Consider the following 22,744-nt stretch of genomic DNA (forward strand, 5'->3'; position numbering starts at 1 on the left):
GCCAGTTCGTCAGCGCATGCTCAGAGTACACATCCTGGTAATCCTTCTGGCCCTGCTGCCTTGTGAATATTGACCTGTTTAAAGGTCTTACATCGGCTGCGGAGAGCACGATCACACAGTTGTCTGGAACAGCTGATGCTCTCATGTATTTTTCAGTGTTACTTGCCTCGAAGCGAGCATAGAAGTTATTTAGCTCATCTGGTAGGCTCGTGTCACTGGGCAGCTCTCGGCTGTGCTTCCCTTTGTAGTCTGTAATAGTTTGCATTCCCTGCCACATCAAATGCGTGTCGGAGCCGGTGTAGTATGATTCGATCTTAGTTCTGTATTGACGCTTTGCCTGTTTGATGTTTCGCGTGAGGGCATAGCGGGATTTCTTATAAGCTTCTGGGTGCGAGTCCTGCTACTTGATAGTGGCAGCTCTACCCTTTAGCTCAGTGCTAATGTTGCCTGTAATCCATGGCTTCTGGTTGGGGTATGTACGTACAGTCACTGTGGGGACGACATCCTCAATGCACTTATTGATAAAGTCAGTGACTGATGTGGTGTACTCCTCAATGCCATTGGAAGAATTCCGGAACACATTCCAGTGCGACACCGTAACATTGTTGTTATTGTTTGCAGGTGATGGAGTGGGTGTTAAGTAAGGCAGGTATGTTGTTGTGCTCAGGTATGCTCAGATGTTAGGGTCAGGCTGGTTTTCACACATTCACTGAACCCTCAACAGTCGATAGGCTGTTGGTCGACCAATTTTTTTATTTTTTACTCGAGCAGTGGCAATATATACAAAAATGTATGGCAGATCAGACACCTGTCTGATTCACGCCTGTCTGAGAGGACTAATCCATTGCGGAAGCGGGGATGGTACACCAGTATCACCAGTAGTACATTTAGCCTACCCTTAATTCCCATCATTTCTAATCTATAATGCTTGTTTGGTTATGGTCATTTCTGTTAATGCCTTCAATATATTATTATTACAGTCTTACCGTTGTCATTGTAGGAGTGGACATGTTGTTTGCGGAGCACACAACCTAGGATACAGTTGTGAGAAAAAAGGTTTTGGTTGATTTCATTCCATTTACCAGTTGTCAATTTATTAATTGTCTTTTGTTTGGCACACTCCTGTCAATCTTGAGTAAGGACACGTACCTGATTACACATAGAAGTAGGCCTAGGCTACCTGGCCTGCGTGCAAATGTAGACCTATAAATGTGCCCATTTGGGGATCTGATACTATTTCTGATTGTCTTAACTCACCATCAATGTGGAGCTTTTTTTCTTTGCCTCAAATATCAAGAAAACAGTCTGTATTTACATCTATTGAGAAAGGCTACATTGAGGAACTATTGTCAATGTGAAAAATATTTCCATCTCTCTCCCTTTAGATAACCGCTCAGAATGAAGGGGAAAAAATAATGCTCTGATGTAAAAAAAAAAATACCTGATTTACTTCTTATCCCTTGCGCAAATAGCCTACAGCTGTGTCTGTCTGTCTGTCAGGAGCTCACTGCAGTGTGGAACTCTGAGGGCCCAGAATGTTTTATACAATGTTGCAAGTCTGCTAGCACGAGTCTGAACCAAGTTAATAGTTGATACAATGTTTCAATTTCTTTGCAGTGATTTATAGGATATTTATTTTTATCAGCATATTTTCCACCTGCGGGCTGCAATTTTTTTTTCTTCTACTGGTTAGGCTATATTGATCTCTGGCTCCCTCTTTAGTCATTTCTGTGTCTTTATTTTTATTTGCAGTGCTTAAAGCATCAGACAAGCTCAGTAGCCTACATATACAGTGGGGCAAAAAAGTATTTAGTCAGCCACCAATTGTGCAAGTTCTCCCACTTAAAAAGATGAGAGAGGCCTGTAATTTTCATCATAGGTACACTTCAACTATGACAGACAAAATGAGAAAAAAAAATACAGAAAATCACATTGTAGGATTTTTTATGAATTTATTTGCAAATTATGGTGGAAAATAAGTATTTGGTCAATAACAAAAGTTTATCTCAATACTTTGTTATATACCCTTTGTTGGCAATGACAGAGGTCAAACGTTTTCTGTAAGTTTTCACAAGGTTTTCACACACTGTTGCTGGTATTTTGGCCCATTCCTCCATGCAGATCTCCTCTAGAGCAGTGATGTTTTGGGGCTGTTGCTGGGCAACACGGACTTTCAACTCCCTCCAAAGATTTTCTATGGGGTTGAGATCTGGAGACTGGCTAGGCCACTCCAGGACCTTGAAATGCTTCTTACGAAGCCACTCCTTCGTTGCCCGGGCGGTGTGTTTGGGATCAGTGTCATGCTGAAAGACCCAGCCACGTTTCATCTTCAATGCCCTTGCTGATGGAAGGAGGTTTTCACTCAAAATCTCACGATACATGGCCCCATTCATTCTTTCCTTTACACGGATCAGTCGTCCTGGTCCCTTTGCAGAAAAACAGCCCCAAAGCATGATGTTTCCACCCCCATGCTTCACAGTAGGTATGGTGTTCTTTGGATGCAACTCAGCATTCTTTGTCCTCCAAACACGACGAGTTGAGTTTTTACCAAAAAGTTATATTTTGGTTTCATCTGACCATATGACATTCTCCCAATCTTCTTCTGGATCATCCAAATGCTCTCTAGCAAACTTCAGATGGGCCTGGACATGTACTGGCTTAAGCAGGGGGACACGTCTGGCACTGCAGGATTTGAGTCCCTGGCGGCGTAGTGTGTTACTGATGGTAGGCTTTGTTACTTTGGTCCCAGCTCTCTGCAGGTCATTCACTAGGTCCCCCAGTGTGGTTCTGGGATTTTTGCTCACTGTTCTTGTGATCATTTTGACCCCACTGTGTGAGATCTTGCGTGGAGCCCCAGATCGAGGGAGATTATCAGTGGTCTTGTATGTCTTCCATTTCCTAATAATTGCTCCCACAGTTGATTTCTTCAAACCAAGCTGCTTACCTATTGCAGATTCAGTCTTCCCAGCCTGGTGCAGGTCTACAATTTTGTTTCTGGTGTCCTTTGACAGCTCTTTGGTCTTGGCCATAGTGGAGTTTGGAGTGTGACTGTTTGAGGTTGTGGACAGGTGTCTTTTATACTGATAACAAGTTCAAACAGGTGCCATTAATACAGGTAACGAGTGGAGGACAGAGGAGCCTCTTAAAGAAGAAGTTACAGGTCTGTGAGAGCCAGAAATCTTGCTTGCTAGTAGGTGACCAAATACTTATTTTCCACCATAATTTGCAAATAAATTTATTAAAAATCCTACAATGTGATTTTCTGGATATTTTTTTCTCATTTTCTTGAAGTGTACCTATGATGAAAATTACAGGCCTCTCTCATCTTTTTAAGTGGGAGAACTTGCACAATTGGTGGCTGACTAAATACTTTTTTGCCCCACTGTAGTTGACTTTATTCAAACAGGTTGTGTCAATATATGGAAAAATACATGTTTAAACATTTTAATTACCAATCGATTGGTCGAAAGAACGGATGACTCTCGGTCTACCAATATTTTCTTTTGTCTGGTATAGCCTAGTGGGTGGGTGGTTAAACCTCTCTTCCTCGGCCAAGTGTTGTTTTGTGCTGTGTAAACTCATGCAGTGCTTGTAGTAAACACCAGTAATTGTGGTGTTGGGAGTGATTCAATTCCAGGTTAACCAAAGACACTGGCCTCCAGTCTTGGCGGTAAACCGTATTTTACTATATACCAGTATGATGCATGGACAGGTTTGGATTTTTACTTTACTTTACATAACGCTATTTCAATGTTTGGTTTGTTAAATATAATATAAATGTAATAATAGGCCGAACTGTATGATGACATTCAAAATGATGGCCATCATCCATTCTTACCGCCAGTAAAAGACTGCTAACAGTTGAGAACTGCTAATTTTCTAGCAAGAGCTTCAGGCGCGCAACATACATACTTTTTTGCCATTTAATATTGCCTGTGAAGCTGCACTGTTGCCAAAAGCACCCTAGAAATTGGCACAACGCCCCTTGTGGCGAAAATAAGAACTGCCAATGAATCCATTGAAAATAATTGGTCATAAAGAATAATTATTCGGATAAAGGAAAAGTGACTTTTTCCACAAAATAGAGGCATACAAAGACAAAACAAATGTGGTACACTGGAAATGAACTAATTAGTGAAGGAAATACAGAAATGGAATGCTGAATAATTTTTGGGTCAGGTCATGCACTACTCATGAAGCATATTTAGAACTTTTATTATTCAAAACATAAAATACAGTCTCAAATCTGAAATATTGTGATATGATATTTTGGCCATATCGACAAGCCCTACCTCCAGTTAAGTATTATTTTTCAATAGTAGTTTATAAGGATGTAATGATTCACTGATGCTCTGTTGAAAATTGTGTTTTACTGGACTTAAAATAAGCTACCGGAGACGCAACACTCATCTGGCTATACAGTAGGCTACATGCTGAATGGGGCTTACAATAGATTTGATTTTTCAGGTTCACCAGCAATAGTTTTTGTAGTTTTGCTTTAAACAATAAGTGTATATATGGCCATTTTTAGATCTACAGGGTAAAGTTGATAATTTCATAACAAGGACCGCAATTACTTTGCAGGCGCACTGCATGGCCAAAGCGGGAAGAGAAAAGAAACTCACTAAACTTCCAAAGGGTCAAAACCATTCTATTTTGAGATGTGTGGGGGGTGTAATCCAAAATTGTGCTATAAATATGAATTGGCTATGTCACAGGCTACATTTTACCCCATAATCTAGTGGTTAGTGGGATGGTAGATGCCTAGTCTCCCTTATGGCTCAGCTCAGGTGCCTGCATAGTACATACATCGTTTACATGTTTACACACACACACACACACACACACACACACACACACACACACACACACACACAGCTCAGACTGAAACTCTTTGTGAAAGCTCAGAGGCCCAGTAGATTTTAATTTAGAATGTAAAATGAATGTGTTTATGAAACATGTTATCACCGAATCTTTTCGAACTAAAACGTAAAACGTAAGAGTTTGTGTTGCAGATTCAGTTTTGCCTTTCAGATTATAATGAACAGGGAGGACCTGATTTGACTAATCTTGAGAATATCTTTGAATACGGGCTCAGTAGTATTGGCCATTGACTTCCCCCCCCTGAGATAATACACAGCATGCTCAGTCACGAATTAGCCTGATTTTCAAAAATCATTGTGTACTGCTAGATCCTCACTAGTAAAACCCATACGGAATAAAATTGACCTTTCATGCATGTTCAGGGCAATAATGAATTATTGAACATTATCCAATTTACATTCCATTTCATTATCTAAAGACGCCCCGTCCCCTTTTCATTCACTAGGCCAGGGCTCTCCAACCCTGTTCCTGGAGAGCTACCGTCCTGTAGGTTCTCCAGGAACAGGGTTGGAGAGCCATGCACTAGGCCCTTTTGTACTAACACAATTATCATTCAGGCTTTGTGACGGTTATTCGAAGATGGTGTCTGTCTGGTATCTGAGAGCATCACAATTTCTGCGTGATCCATAGAGACAAGTGTTTGAGTACCCCCGACAGCACACATTTTATTTGTATCCCTGGACAAGCACACCTGCCTGCTGTTGGGGTTGCTTGAGGACCAGAGTTGGGGAAACACTGAAATAAGTGTTTGATTTATGACTTCTTTGATTCACTCTGGCTGTCTGTTTTTCTTCACATTTTTTTCCTACTTCCCCTCATCTTTCATTCTCCATTATTGTTATTATTTTTTCTTCTCCTTTTTCTTCTTGTTCTTCTCTGTTTGGACTCTAGCATGGACACGCTGCATGTCGTGGCCCCTCCCCTTCACCCGCCAGTCAAGCCAGGGGCGGGGTCAACCGCGCGTCGCCGACCCCTCCGGTTGCTAAGGGGGGTGTCTGAAGGGAGCCGCATGGCTAGCGGTCGTTTCCGGACGCAGCCGGTGACCGCCAGCGACGTCACCGCGAGTCAATGGTAGGGTTCAAGGAAGAGCCACTAGTCCCTAATAGACAACGTTAGCTTGATGCTCACTGTGCCGAGCTCAAGTGTAGTGGACAAGTGTAGAGACGCATAACATATTGCATAGCTGTGTGTGTTTGTGTGCAAGGGCATGCAACCAGTTGCTAAATCAGTTAGTTTTAGTGAAAAAAGCTATCCTTGCTGTGGTCAATTTACTTAGATGCCAGCCTAGTTGTCGTTGCAGTGTACCGTTTTGTGGTTCAGCATCACCCTCTATTCCACTGTGCCCTTTGCCCCCTTACCCAGCTATCCCCTCCAGGCTCTTTTGTGTTAAAACCAGCTTCCTTCCTTGTGTTACATCATCATCCGTCCCCACATCAGCTGCTTTCTATCCATATTTAAAGGCCATTACTTATAGATGAATAGCTGTCTTCAAATGGTTCCCGTTTCACTTTTATTATGGGTAGTGATGTGGCTGTGGGTGCACGGATACACAATGTGAGCAGTCTTTCTAACCTCTGAATTAATGTTGAATTGAAAATTGAGGCGACGGTAAGTAGCCTTCTTTTAACCGTTCTCTGATTTCACGTGGATGTAGGCTTGCAAAATTCCTGTTGGAGGATTCCCTTTCATGCTTATTCCTTCATGATTGAGGGAGCCCTCCAACCGGGATTTCTGGAGAAACCTTGTGATTTTGGGAAAGTTATCAACATTTCTCATGACCTTATGTGACCCTTTGTGTGTGCCTGCACCTGTGCGTGCCTCAGGGTTTCCAATTAGGAAAATATGGTGCCAGACAATGTGACTGGTAAGACTTCAATTTACCAGCCATTTACCAGACCCATATGCATCGGGTGCATAATCCATTAGGGCGTTCACTAGGGCTGACCCCAATTAGTCAACTATTAGTAATTATTTTGAGATATAAAGAACTTATTAAACATTTAAATGAAATGAAAATGTGCATATGAAAACCATAACTGGCACGCAGATCGGTAGAAATTATCAGATAAATTGGCATTCCACATGAGAAATGTTGCCGATTCCTCGTGTAGCCTATTACTAGAAACTTCAGGAGAGTAATGGCAGAATCTGCGAAAGCCAACAGGAGGAGACTAGTTGGGTCAGGTTACGTTTTTTTTCTTCTTTTTTTCTAGTGATCTAGATCTCTGGCAACTTTTGGTCGACCAAGATTTTTTTTTTAGCCTGGGACAGGTCCAGCGTCCACCCACGGTGCTCAGAATGACTGAAATCACATTTAGATTATGGTAATTCATCTTAACAGAACATGCAACTCATTTAATGAAGCAGCCAATAAAACGTAATTTTCAAACATTTGCCAAAATGCAATCAGCGGGAAAACACCATTCTAAACTGCATGTATGCATGCATGCTAGCGGTTCCATATGTGACAGATATGAACATCTCTGTTAGAAACCTAGAAAAAGGGGGAATCTAAAGATGAAACAACTAGCATGGGTTGCTAATATGACAAGGATTGTGCCTTTGGTGTCTGGACAAGAAAGTTGATATGAAAGCCAATAGAACAGGAGAGAAATGGCAAAGCGATGGGTCCAATAGGGAAGTACATTTATTTTTTGGGTGCCATAATTAAATAATTATTCCTGTCTGTACAGAAATGAGTGAAGTAATTCAAAATACACTGCTCAAAAAAATAAAGGGAACACTTAAACAACACAATGTAACTCCAAGTCAATCATACTTCTGTGAAATCAAACTGTCCACTTAGGAAGAAACACTGATTGACAATAAATTTTACATGCTGTTGTGCAAATGGAATAGACAAAAGGTGGAAATTATAGGCAATTAGCAAGACAGCCCCAATAAAGGAGTGGTTCTGCAGGTGGTGACCACAGACCACTTCTCAGTTCCTATGCTTCCTGGCTGATGTTTTGGTCACTTTTGAATGCTGGCGGTGCTTTCACTCTAGTGGTAGCATGAGACGGAGTCTACAACCCACACAAGTGGCTCAGGTAGTGCAGCTCATCCAGGATGGCACATCAATGCGAGCTGTGGCAAAAAGGTTTGCTGTGTCTGTCAGCGTAGTGTCCAGAGCATGGAGGCGCTACCAGGAGACAGGCCAGTACATCAGGAGACGTGGAGGAGGCCGTAGGAGGGCAACAACCCAGCAGCAGGACCGCTACCTCCGCCTTTGTGCAAGGAGGAGCACTGCCAGAGCCCTGCAAAATGACCTCCAGCAGGCCACAAATGTGCATGTGTCTGCTCAAACGGTCAGAAACAGACTCCATGAGGGTGGTATGAGGGCCCGACGTGTATCAAGAATGGTCCACATATCTCACATTAGTTGAATTTTAACTTCTAGATTGAGAAACAAAGACATTATTGATATGAAACTATTCCACAAGAATGCCCATATGAAAATCTGGCACGTAGAATGGTAGAAATGGTCGGATTAATTCTATGCTTCCCCGGATTTGAAACTCATGCGCCGCCTGTGAAGTCTTTATAAAATAATTGCCTCCAAGTTTCCATGGTCGGATTTTGCGTGTAGGCTACTTTGAAGCAAGGGAAGATATACCTCATAATATGAAATGAAGCATTCAGGTTTCAAACAAGTGTGCTTTCAAAAATGCATACAGCTTCCAGCTCACATTGTAAAGTGGTGGGTGACAGGTTGACAGAATGTTGCCTCCATTTGAACGGTGAGTGGGAGGCAATTACTTCAATTACACGTTGAGAAATAAAAATAGTATCTCTTTTTTAATCGTTCACCAAAAACGTTTTTAGTATGTCATTGCATTTAGAATTGTTGTTGCACAATAAACGGGCTTATAAAAGCACATGTTTTACTAACGCAGCAACCAGCTGAGGAACTACTAGTAGACATTCTGCTCACAATAGGCTCTGTAAGCTTGTGTGATAGTTGTGTTGGGTAAATAAGATGTATGATGACTACTGAAAATACACACAGGCCAATTTAATTCCACTAAATTACGCTAATCAACCTATAGACCGATAAGCATGACGGTCAAATGTATTTCCATCGACTGGTATTTCCATCAATAAATAGAAAGCATTATTTTGCAACAGGATTTTCTTTCTCCCGGTCATTTTACGCCGGCAACATGTTTTACTTTTTTTATCAGCTTTTCATCTTTTGGGGGGGGGGGCTGATGGAAACCCTGGCGTGTGTTAGCAGGTGAAACCATGTCATCGTTTGTCCCCTTGCCACATATCTCAGTGTGTGACCTCATTTGTCTTCTCTCGCTCTTTCTCTCTCTTTTAACAGCCTTTTGGAAGCTGGGGACGCCGAGGAGCCAAAAGGTAAGAACTCTGCTTTTACAGGCCTCAAAGGCACCATTGTACCAGTTTTTTTCTTTCCACCTCCTTTGTACACTCTATGCATTTCAATGTTAAAGGAAAGAGGCTACAGAGTGTACAGTACATTAAACAGATACACAGCTGCTATAGCTGTCGGGATAAGAGGGCATTGATAGGGCTAATGTCGCGCTTCGGAGCAGAATGAAAAGGGATTCTTCGGCCCAGAGCCTTTTCAGTTCAGGCTATGTTTGAAAGCTGGCCATCCCACCTCAGGGGTTCATGTTCAGCATCAAAAGCAGCGGTGGTGGCATAGGGTGAGGCCGTGTGTGCGTTGCTTGTGCTTGCGTCCGTGTGTGTGCGTTTGAGAGGGAGTGAGTATTCTGTGTGTCTTTGTGTGTGAATGAGAAACAGAGGGTGACTTAAGTGCTACTGTGTTTAAAACAAGTGTGCGTGCATGACTGCGTGTGAGAAGGAGAGATGTTCAGGACCTGAAGGGAAAGTGGCAAAACGCTCTTTAATGTTGCAGCAGCTATTCCCGAATCCGGACCAATCCCAGTGCTTGTTCCGACACGGAGAGCTTGAGAGAGGGGAAATTGTGGAGTTAGACCATGGATCACTTCTTCGCTTCCTGACTCGCAACCGCACACTTCATTTTAACATTGGAGATACAAAGCAGAGAAACAAAAGAGACCGAGGAAGAAGCAGGAGAAAAGAGGCAGAGGAATCGAACTGATGATACAAAAAGGGTCAGAAGGAGAGAGGAGACTGGGAAAGGTAAGCTCTGTGGGCTCGTCAATTAGTGTGTATATGCAGAGTTGGCAAAGCCTCTGTTTTGCTTTTGGAGTTTTCTATTGGAGGAAGGGGAGTGGGGGGGTGGGGGGGGGGGGTCAGATTCGGTGTCCTGTCATAGATAGTATGAAGTTCCCCATCCGTGAAACTGTTCCACTGGCAAGTGTGGCAGAGATTAACTCTCTCAAATGGAAAAGGCTGGTCGAACTACGAAGAATGCTGGCTCAGCACATACAGTACCAGTCCAAAGTTTGGACACACCTACCCATTCAAGGGTTTTTCTTTATTTTTACTATTTTCTACATTGTAGAATAATAGTGAAGAAATCAAAACTATGAAATAACACACATATAGAATCATGTAGTAACCAAAAAAGTGTTAAACAAAATATATTTTCGGTTCTTCAAAGTAGCCACCCTTTGCCTTGATGCCATTTTTGCACACTTGGCATTCTCTCAAGCAGCTTCAGCTGGAATGCTTTTCCAACAGTCTTGAAGGAGTTCCCACATATGCTGAGCACTTGTTGCCTGCTTGTCGGCTGCCAGGTCATCTGATGCAGCACTCCATCACACTCCTTCTTGGTCAAATAGCCCTTACACAGCCTGGAGGTGTGTGTTGTGTCATTGTCCTGTTGAAAAACAAATGATATTCCCACTAAGCGCAAACCAGATGGGATGGCGTATCGCTATAGAATGCAGTGGTAGCAATGCTGGTTAAGTGTGCCTTGAATTCTAAATAAATCACAGAGTGTCACCAGCAAAGCACCCCCACACCATCATACCTCCTCCATGCTTCACAGTGGGAACCACACATGCGGAGATCATCCGTTCACCTACTCTGTGTCTCACAAAGACACGGCGGCTAGAACCAAAAATCTCAAATTTGGACTCATCAGACCAAAGGACATATTTCCACCGGTCTAATGTCCATTGCCCGTGTTTCTTGGCCCAAGCAAGTATCTTCTTCTTATTGATGTCCTTTTAGTAGTGGTTTCTTTGCAGCAATTCGACCATTAAGGCCTGATTCATGCAGTCTCCTCTGAACAGTTGATGTTGATGCGTCTGTTACTTGAACTCTGTGAATAATCTGCTGCAGAAGATACGTTCATTAGAGGTAGAGCTTCCTTTCCTGTGGCTGTCCTCATGAGAGCCAGTTTCATCATAGCGTTTGATGGTTTTTGCGACTGCCCTTGAAGTAACTTTTCCAGATTGACTGACCTTCATGTCTGAAAGTAATGATGGACTGTCGTTTCTCTTTTCTTATTTGATAAGTTCTTTCCATAATATAGACTTGGCCTTTTACCAAATAGGGATATGTTCTGTATACCACCCCTACCTTGTCACAACACAACTGATTGGCTCAAACGCGTTAAGAAGGAAATCAATTAAATTAACTTTTAACAAGGCACACCTGTTAATTGAAATGCATTCCAGGTGACTACCTCATGAAGCTGGTTGAGAGACTGCCAAGAGTGTGCAAAGCTGTCATCAAGGCAAAGGGTGGCTACTTTGAAAAATCTCAAATCAAATATTTGTTTAACACTTTACACTTTTTTTGGTTACTACATGATTCCATATGTGTTATTTCATAGTTTTGTCTTCACTATTATTCTACAATGTAGAAAATAGTAAAAATAAAGAAAAACCCTTGAATTAGTAGGTGTTTCCAAACTGTTGACTGGTATTGTACATTTCACTTACTTAAAAGTTGTCTAACTCCTTGAAAATAAGAGAAACGGGTGACGGTTTGAATTAATGTGTGAATTCCAACCACAGAGCTCAATTCTGGAGCGTCCCAAGAGATGCTGGGTAATATTCACATCAGCGCTGCTGGATCCATTGGCCCCTCCAGCCATCCCCGCTTTCCAATTGGCTCCCTGAGGGATACAAGCTGTTTCAAGATGAATGGGAAACACTTACGGAACAATTGCTAATCTTCAGAGGTGGACATGTTGCCAAGGCTTTTCCAGGCTTTTGTGTTTATTTTGATCTCTACGAAAGGTCTAGGATGAAGTGATGAGGGCTGGACTTGAGTCAAACAGTATCTTAGAGTAGGAGTGATGATCTGGGATCAGTTTCCCCATGTCTGTATATCTTATTCATTATGATCAAGGCAAAATTGATCCTAGATCAGCACTCCTACTCTCTGACTCTGTCAAAATGGTTTCTGGCTTGAAGTCAAAACCCAAAACCCCCACTGAGCATAACTAGAGTGAAGCTCAACTTCCTTGGCTCGTGTGTGTGTGTGTGTGTGTGTGTGTGTGTGTGTGTGTGTGTGTGTGTGTGTGTGTGTGTGTGTGTGTGTGTGTGTGTGTGTGTGTGTGTGTGTGTGTGTGTGTGTGTGTGTGTGTGTGTGTGTGTGTGTGTGTGTAATGGGTCTTTGCTGACTTGTGTCAGAAGTAGTTTTGAACAGCCGACTCCGGTGGATTTTGGATTACGTCAATGTGACGGCCACATGTAGCCGCACAGCTAAATATTCCTATCATTTGCACTTTAACATTCATTTGCACCAAATGTTTCATGACCAATGCATGGTTTTCATTTAAAAAATCAGACATTTTTTTCAAATTGTTGCATATATTAATTCTAAATTGAGTGCACTCTCTTAGATTTATATTTTTAACATTTTAGTTTTTGCAGCTTTTTTTCTGGTTCCTTGTCTGCAGCATGGTGGCCGGTGTGCTGCTAATTGGCACGACAGTAGCTAGCTAATTTACATCTTTAATATTGAATTGAGCCACATTAAAGTAATCTGAAACACCATCTAACCAGTTATTAAATAGTATTATATGCAGTTGTCTAAGCTAGCCAGCTAGCTAACTAGCCAGCTAGCTAACTAGCCTAGCTAGCCAACCACCAAGGTCAGCATAAGTAGCAAGCCAGAGCTCAACACGATTAACAACTCGAGACCAACTAGCACAGGCAGGAACCCACAGACCACAATTTAAACAACACCAGCAGATCAAAAGCAAAGAGAGAGCAGAGACTTACACATTGATGCTTGGGGCCCAACCTATGGCAAGAGTGGCTGAGTTGCTAAGTGAGGGCCAGGGAGCGAGGCCCTTCAGAGGGATAGGCCGTTTCACCGGGCTGAGAGTCAGTGAGGCAGATAATCCAATAGCTATATAGCGAGGGAAATCCAAAGTAGATGGATTCCAGGAGCAATACTCCAGAAGCGGCAGAGTGCACAGTAGACTAGGGAGACAGTCAGTCAACAAGTCGGCAATCGGAAATGATCACACAATAGCACAGTCCAGACTCCGATGTCAGTCATCTAACACTAAGCCAACGTTGAAAAAGTAATTAAAATAAATCTCTGGTAGCCTAATTCAGAGCTACCAGAGAAGCAAAGTTGACAAAACACAGGACGAAAATGAGGTACTAAACAGATGAGGTACTAAACAATTAAAGCAGGCAGGGAGGATTTTCTCCTTTCGTGAGCCTGAGGCAAGAAGGCACAAAGAGCCTGCCTGTTGAACATGCAGGATGCCTCACGTGTGGGGAATACTCGCTGATTGGTAATACGATAGCTTGTTTACATCACATTTTCTCGTGATTGGTGGATTGTAGCTCACCACCACCAACACTCGGTCTGGAATGTAATTACATGCTAGCATGGCTAGTGACTAAAGTTAGCCAGTTCGTGCTAGCTATTGAGCTAGCATACGAACTCTGTAGCAGAGTAGGTTCTCTTAATGACGGTCGATATAGTGCATTCTGAGTAGTTCCGAAGTTACCCGAAAAAAAGTTCAATATTTAAAACTCCAAAAACTATTAAAAAGAAATTGTTATACAGTGCATTTGACCTTTTCCACATTTTGTTACATTAAAGCCTTGTTCTAAAATGTATTAAATACATTTTTTTCCTCATCAATCTACACACAATACCCCATAATGACAAATCGAAAAAAGGTTTTTAGAGTAAAATTTAAACAAAGACTGATGCCTTATTTACATAAGTATTCAGAAGTTTGGAACCACCAACGCTCTTCCTAGAGCTGGCCGCCCGGCCAAAATGAGCATTCGGGGGAGAAGGGCCTTGGTCAGGGAGGTGACCAAGAACACGACGCTCACTCTGACATGGCTCCAGAGTTCCTCTCTGGAGATGGGAGAATTTTCTAGAAGGACAACCAGCTCTGCAGCACTCCACCAATCAGGCATTTATGGTAGAGGGGCCAGACGAAGGCCACTGCTCAGTAAAAGGCACATGACAGCCCGCCTGGAGTTTGCCAAAAGATACCTAAAGGACTCTCAGACCATGAGAAACAAGATTCTCTGGTCTGATGAAACCAAGATTGAACATTTTGGCCTGAATGCCAAGTATCACGTCTGGAGGAAACTTGCCACCATCTCTGTTAAAGCCTGTGGTGGCAGCATCATGCGGTCGGGATGTTTTTCAACGGCAGGGACTGGGAGACTAGTCAGGATAGAGAGAAAGATGAATGGAGAAAAGTACAGAGATCCTTGATGAAAATCTGCTCCAGAGCACTCAGGACCTCAGACTGGGTTGACGGTTCACCTTCCACCAGGACAACAACCCTAAGCAAACAGCCAAGACAAGGCGGTAGAGGCTTCAGGACAAGTCTCTGAACGTACTTGAGTGGCCCAGCCAGAGCCCGGACTTGACCCCGATTGAACTTCTCTGGAGAGACCTGAAAATAGCTTTGCAGCAATGCTCCCCATCCAACCTGACAGAGCTTGAGAGGATCTGCAGAGAAGAATGGGAGAAACTCTCCAAATACAGGTGTGCCAAGTTTGTAGCGTCATACCCAAGAAGACTCGAGGCTGTAATCGCTGCCAAAGGTGCTTCAACAAAGTACTGAGTAAAGGGTCTGAATACTTATGTAAATGTCATGACCGTTTTACATTTTTAATACATTGCCAGAAATGTTTTTGCTTTGTCATTATGGGGTATTGTGTGTAAATTGAAAAAACAACAACAATTTAATACATTTTAGAATAAGGCTGTAACCTAACAAACAAAATGTGGAAAAGTCAAGGGATCTGAATACTTTCAGAATGCAATATACATTTAAAAGTTCTTAAAACATTATTTTAGGCTGTGGGAACATTGTCGGGATATGACAGGATGTACCGTGCATTCGGGAAAGTGTTCAGACCCCTTGACTTTTCCCACATTTTGTTACGTTACGGTCTCATTTTAAAATAGTTTTTTTCCCCCTCGTCAATTTAATCCATCTACACACAGTACCCCATAATGACAAAGCAAAAACAGGGTGTCTCTGGACAGTTTTTGTGTTTTAGGAACATATATTTTGTATACATATAACATATAATTTCCATAAGTATGGCGATGACTGCCATCTCAGAGGCACTTGTCTGTACAACTTGTAAAACTGAAACTGATGGGATATCCTCAGAATTCCCAGGCCCTTTTCTGCCGTTTTCGCTCCTGGGAAAGACCCTTATCACTTTACAGAGCAGGTGGTGAATGTACAGTACTGTTCCCTCCCAGACAGAGTACAGAGTGTTCAGGCCAGCTATGGTAGGATTAGTGCATGTATGTGTGGGTGGAAGGAAGTAGGTGTGTTTGTCTCTGTCTCGCTGTGTGTGTGACTGCATGTGTGCGCGCGTGAAAGCGAGAATGAGTTGTCCTTCTGTGTGCGAGTTTGCGTGTGTGCAAGTGGGCCTCACACCAACAAGCCAACCCTGTAAACACTGTTACAGCAATAGCTGTTTTAAAAACAAAACACACACAAAGACCTAATCCAAGACCTGAGGTGACTGATAGGTCGCTCATATCCTCCACAATAATGAAAGAATAACATTCTGATGTGAACCTGTGAATTTGTGCTTATGTGATTTTTGACCAATGTTTAAATCAAATCACATACACGTGTGCTAATATGTGTTTTTTGCCAGTAACTGACAGGAAGACTGATGACGGAGCCAAGATGAACATGGCTGCCAACATGTCTTTGATTAAGGTATACTCTGTGCGTGTGTGTGTACCTGTGTATGTAGAGGTGTGTTTATGTGCACATATGCCTCTGTGTACAGCCATGTATTTGTGCATACTTGTATGGGTGTTTGTCATCTGCAATTATGAATATGGCTACAGTACAAGTATGAGTATTTTGCACTTATGTTGTTTGTGTGTTACCTAGGCCCCATTCCAACAAACCTCAAATCTCAATTCCTCTTTCTTGCTCCATACATCTGGCCTAGTCCCATATCCCCCAAAGCTGATTACTCCAAAATATCCTCTATAATTGAGTTGTCCCGTAGAGTATACGGACTGACCCGCACCTGGAGTCAGACTTGGCTCCTCCACTCCCTTGGAGATTGGAGTACAAACCGAGCCAAGATTTGGAAAGGAAAAGAAAGCCTGTGTACTCAGGCATACTTAAGGCCATATGTACACTACCATTCAAAAGTTTGGGGTCACTTAGAAACAGTTTTAAGCTGTGCCAACATAATTGCAAAAGGGTTTTCTAATGATCAGTTAGCCTTTTTAAAATGATAAACTTTCAAGAATAAAGGACATTTCTACGTGACCCCAAACTTTTGAACGATAGTGTATATAAAAACAAATATCCCGGTACTGCCCCTTTTTTTGTGCACGTGCACACATTTTTAAACCAAATGACAGAAAAGCACAGTAACAGAGTAACTGACTTTTCCCAGGCTATTGGGCTTCCATGAGGGGATTGTGTAGTCGTAGGCCTAAAAGAAGGAAGCGGTGTTGTTGTGGTTCTATAATTGGCCTTAGGAGAGTGCCAGGGGTTGGCCAAGTGGACCCAGATGGTAGAAAATGACAGTGTTTTAAGAAAGAGATGCACCCACTTTGTGTGTGTGTGTCTGTGGGTGCTCATACTCATGTACTCCATGAATGTGCGTTTCTTTATGCGGGAGTTGGTTATCTTTTATAATATATTGAATTGAGCTCTGAGGCTGTAGGCCCTGTATCACATACAGGAAAACAGACTAGTGTAGTGGTGGTGTGTGTTCGTCTTTGAGAATAGTTCAGAACCATAGATAAAGAGATGTATTCAGGGTCATATTCATAAGGGCCCATGGTAACATTTTTCAATGGAGAATGAGCATTTCTTATTGCACAATTTTGCGTTGTCCCTCTGTTCCAGTCCGTTTGTTTTTATTTCTTTGGTGCCTAATTAATACAACCCGGGCACCAAATAGATAGACACGTATACATTGTAGGCCTTCGACTGTATGGTTCTCATCGACATCTGCTCTGCTGTAGGTCTGGACTCACTTGTTGTCCAGTTCCCTGGGTGTTCTCTTTGTTTATTTATATTGAGGGCTCCAATCCAGCACTGGCTGGCTGAGAAACACTACTCTCGGGAGACACACAACTCTCCTCCCTCTTCCTCCATCTCTTTCTCCTCCTCATCGAGTTTGTGAATGGATCCCCTATGTGTGGCAGAGTTGTGAAAAAAGCCACATCTCAGACTGGCCAATAAAAGATTAAGATGGGCAAAAGAACACAGACACTGGACAGAGGAACTTTGGGGACAGTAAAACCACAATGTTGCCTCCCCAGGGTTGTAGTAGGGTGAAGATGCCCCTAGATGCTGTTTTGGGTCAGATTCGTGTTTTCCCTTACTAACGGTTGAGGTTCGAATTAGGGGAGGGGAAGCTGATCCTAGAACTTTATCTATGGGAAACCTCACCCTGAAACCCCTGGGGACGCTGTCTGTGGGAAATACTCATAAATCCCTTTTCCACCAGGGGCTGGAGAAGACTGAAGAGTCGTCTCCCCTGACAACAGAGGGGAGTGGTCGCCATGCCAACAACGACAGCCGAGCGCACACCCAGCCAATCACAAGCAAGGAGATGGTGGCGGCAGGCAGGTAGGCGGCGTCGAGGAGATATTGTATTATATTTATAAGGTCATGGGATTGTCTACAAATTTGAATGATTATGCACTGGATTGTGGACTCAAAATATAAACATGAGCACACACACACAGTTGTTATATAAGTGTTTTCTGGTGCGTCGGAGCAACATGTCACTGTAGTCTGCTAGTCTAGTGAGTCAGCACAGATAAAAACACAGCACAGTCAGCCTGTCAGATAAGTTGTATCACACGGTGGTGGTGTACGTGTGTGTGTGTGTTGTGTGCGTTTTCCTGTGCATATTTTTTTGTGGGTGGCAGGTACTTGAACCGGTCACTTCAACTCCTCACTCCTCCTAGCAAAGTTCAACATTCCCCCAAGTCACCCACATCCCAAGTGGATAGTGCACCAATTACAGCCATGTTCTCATTACCATAGCTACAACAGTCTACTTCCCATCGGCATGGCTACTGTGGTCTGTCTGGTTGTCATAGCGGCCAGGCTAGTGCACCTGGTGCCGGTTGCACCAGTCGGTAAGTGGTGCAAGTGGTTAGTAAACTCTACGTCTGACATAAAATGTGCCTTAAACCGGACCTAAAAATGATACCTGTGGCACCACCTGGGTGTAAGCCCTTCTATGAGCTACGCCTGGGACAGATCCTACGCCTAGTAGGGAGCAGGCGTAGGGTGTTAAATTGGGACTATGTTATTTTATGATATGCACAGAAAATAATAGCAATCTATATTTTCAAAAGGATGTGAGTCTTGTGTTCATATTTCACAACCTCCGCGGGCTTTAAGCAAAATAATACACTTGATTTGTGCTACATTTTTGCATGCTAAATGTGTCTAATTAGATATTAGCAAACTAATAGATGAGCTGCCACCACTTATTTGCCTTTGCGGATATAGCCTAGGCTACTACGTGAGTGAAAAGCAAAGTAATCCGCCTGTTATACTAGGCTATCATAGGCTACATAACAGGCTTTCAAAATGTTCTGATAACACTGTTAGACGAGCAAACTAGACTAAAGATCATTAACACTCAACTCAATTTGGCTAACACTTTCCCAGCCTAATTGTAACCAAATATCCAAACGGAGATTCCGTGAAAAGAAAAATCTGAGTCCCCACGCTTGTCTCAAAGCATCGTGATAATGATGTCCCAATCATAACGGTGCTGAAATTATAGTTTTATCCCCCACGGCTATTGCTTTAAAGTATTTCAAACGGTTGGATGACTTTGGGGAGTTTCAGTAAGCAACAATATGACAAATGCCTTCAATGGCATTAGTGTCCTTTATACCAATATTTTCGTCATTCAGTGATATTCATTCCCACAATAATTATTGATTGATCCATCCAGTTGTGGTTAAGAAAACGTGCGTGCATAGTGGTGGGCTTTGCGAAGTGATGGGACATACCTCGCAAAGTTTAGAACTGACGTAAAGATATTAACAGCCTAGAAACCATCGTTATGAAGCATCGAATCTCATGAATGCGCATTGCTTACGGATTTATCTACGACTAGTCTTATTTTTGGTTGGTGCAACAGGTGTAAATTCTGACGTAGCTTCGCCCGACCTTGCATTTAAGACCACGTTTTTACACCCAACTGGTGCAACCGGACCCTGTTTTATAACCAGAGTTCCAGACAAACTTGCATAGCATTTCAAAGGGCTTTTTGATCAGTGCAACTCAGCATTCATCAGGCCAGTTTCACAGACTATTGTAGTGGTAGCAGATAATGGTCCCTAACATTTATATAGATGCAAACACTTTGTGTGCGTGTGTCTGTGGGTGCTCATACTCATGTACTTTATGTATGTGCGTTTGTTTATGCGAGAGTTGGTTATCTTTTATAATATATTGAATTGAGCTCTGAGGCTGTAGGCCCTGTATCACATACAGGAAAACACACTAGTGTAGTGGTGGTGTGTGTTCGTCTTTGAGAATAGTTCAGAACCATAGATAAAGAGGTGTGTGTATACATATATACATACATACACACATACATACAGTTGAAGTCGGAAGTTTACATACACCTTAGCCAAATGCATTTAAACTCAGTTTTTCACAATTCCTGACATTTAATCCAAGTAAAAATCCCCTGTCTTAGGTCAGTTAGTATCACCACTTTATTTTAAGAATGTGAAATGTCAGAATAATAGTAGAGAATGATTTATTTCAGCTTTTATTTCTTTCATCACATTCCCAGTGGGTCAGAAGTTACAATCAATTAGTATTTGGTAGCATTGCCTTTAAATTGTTTAGCTTGGGTCAAATGTTTCGGGTAGTCTTCCACAAGCTTCTCACAATAAGTTGGGTGAATTTTGTCCCATTCCTCCTGACAGAGCTGGTGTAACTGAGTCAGGTTCGTAGGCCTCCTTGCTCGCTTTTTCAGTTCTGCCCACAGATTTTCTATAGGATTGAGGTCAGGGCTTTGTGATGGCCACTCCAATACCTTGACTTTGTCCTTAAGCCATTTTGCCACAACTTTGGAAGTATGCTTGGGGTCATTGTCCATTTGGAAGACCCATTTGCGAACAAGCTTTAACTTCCTGACTGATGTCTTGAGATGTTGCTTCAATATATCCGCATAATTTTCCGTCCTCATGAGGCCATCTATTTTGTGAAGTGCACCAGTCTCTCCTGCAGCAAAGCACCCCCACAACATGATGCTGCCACCCCTGTGCTTCACGGTTGGGATGGTGTTCTTCGACTTGAAGCCTCCACCTTTTCCCTTCAAACATAACGATGGTCATTATGGCCAAACAGTTCTATTTTTGTTTCATCAGACCAGAGGACTGATGTCCCCATGTGCAGTTACAAACCGTAGTCTGGCTTTTTTATGGCGGTTTTTGAGCAGTGGCTTCTTCCTTGCTTAGTGGTCTTTCAGGTTGTCGATATAGGACTCGTTTTACTGTGGATATAGATACTTTTGTACCTGTTTTCTCCAGCACCTTCACAAGGTCCTTTGCTGTTGTTCTGGGATTGATTTGCACTTTTCGCACCAAACTACATTAATCTCTAGGAGAAGGAACGCGTCTCCTTCCTGAGCGGTAGGATGGCTGTTGTCACATGGTGTTTATTCTTGCATACTATTGTTTGTACAGATGAACGTGGTACCTTCAGGCGTTTGAAAATTGCTCCCAAGGATGAACCAGACTTGTGGAGGTCTACAATTCTTTATCTGAGGTCTTGGCTGAGTTCTTTTGATTTTCCCATGATGTCAGCACTGAGTTTCAAGGTAGGCCTTGAAATACATCCACAGGTACACCTCCAATTGACTCAAATGATGTCAATCAGCCTATCAGAAGCTTCTAAAGCCATGACATAATTTTCTGTTATTTTCCAAGCTGTTTAAAGGCACAGTCAACTTAGTGTTTAAACTTCTGACCCACTGGAATTGTGATACAGTGAAATAATCTGTAAACAATTGTTGGAAAAATGACTTGTGTCATGCACAAAGTAGATGTCCTAACCGACTTGCCAAAACTATAGTTTGTTAACAAGACATTTGTGGAGTGGTTGAAAAACGAGTTTCAATGACTCCAACCTAAGTGCCTGTAAACTTCCAACTTCAACTGTACATACATACACACACAGACTGATCAAAAAAATAAACATGTAAACTGTTGGTTCCATGTTGCAGCCAACATTTCCATATGGGCCCCACATGGAAATGAAGGGCTGTTCCATGGGCCCCATTAGGGGGAAACCCAACAAGGACCTACAAAGTGGGCTTAAACCTGAGGGCCATGTGGGTTATCACACTTACCTACATGGGTCCCAGGTGTTTACCCAAATGGATGTGTATGTGCATTTTTTAAATATATTTTTCTCAATTGTGCTGTCCACCTGGGACCAAACTGGCTTTGTTCTGTCTCCATGCAGTACCCAGATGTTGTTGCCCGAGCAAGCTTTCTTAAGAGATGACAAAAGCAGTTCTTTATAAAAAATAAATGAATGTTTATTTATAGCACATGCTCAGATCAAATAGAATGCAGGAAGTCTGATTACAGGTATAGTTAAAGAAAATTACCAATGTGCACATTGGTTTACTCACACTTTATACAATCCCAAAAATGTGCATGTCAGCAATGAAGTTGTCGCCGTGTTACCACTGTCAGGTTCTGACTCTTCTTCATCCAAGTCGGAGTCTGTCTGCAGATCAGAAGTTTCCTCTGCTTTTTTAAAAAGTTAGATCCGGGTTTGTTCATAGGTAGCTGTGAAAATAAAACAAAGTATTTAGGTTACTGATCTAGTGCAACATTTCATATCCAAGGACTCTAAATGGACATCTTAACTGGGACCTAGTTGGGTTAACCTTTTGGGCCAGACATGGACAAACCCATGTGGGCTACAACATGGGTCCCTATGGCAGCATTTACTCAGGCAGCCCAGTACTGATGCTTTTTCCACAAATTGGTCTTTTGTCCAATCAGATCAGCTCTTTTGCCCATAATCGGGCAAAGATCAGAATTGGGCTGCAAGTGTAGATGTAGCCAAATGGACCTTAATGGGCTGTCGTTGACATACAGTAACCTTATTCCCTTATGATTTATCTAGTCTTTTTTTTTTCATTTAATATTTTTTGACCATTTAGAATCAATTCAAGATCATGTAATTAGAATTTTTCTGGTCAGTCTGTTATAAAAGGTTGATTTAGCTAGCACAATAATTTACCATGGTATTTATTTTACTTTAGTTAGTGTAGGAGGCCAAGTTTCTAATTTGTTTCGTTTCGGGTGTGTTTCATTTATTTATTTATTTCGAAAGTAACAACAGTTATAAAATAAATACAGAAATTTCACACACAAAAGACATGAATCCTTAAATCGATTCCAATAAAGATTTGATTCCTTAAAAATAATAAATTCCCAATATATT

The 22,744-nt window shown here is 42.2% G+C and overlaps 1 protein-coding gene across 1 annotated transcript in view; it reads left to right on the top strand.

The window, feature by feature from the left end:
* Window positions 1–22,744, top strand: part of svild (supervillin d) — a 109,939-nt gene that overhangs the window by 35,115 nt on the left and 52,080 nt on the right. The window contains exons 3-5 of the mRNA XM_038991550.1: window positions 9,212–9,246; window positions 15,915–15,979; window positions 17,745–17,866. Of these exons, the coding sequence (XP_038847478.1) occupies window positions 9,212–9,246; window positions 15,915–15,979; window positions 17,745–17,866 (222 nt within the window). The remainder of the gene's footprint in view (window positions 1–9,211; window positions 9,247–15,914; window positions 15,980–17,744; window positions 17,867–22,744) is intronic.

Source organism: Salvelinus namaycush, chromosome 4, assembly GCF_016432855.1.
Source record: "Salvelinus namaycush isolate Seneca chromosome 4, SaNama_1.0, whole genome shotgun sequence".
In the NCBI taxonomy this organism is placed as follows: Eukaryota; Metazoa; Chordata; class Actinopteri; order Salmoniformes; family Salmonidae; genus Salvelinus; species Salvelinus namaycush.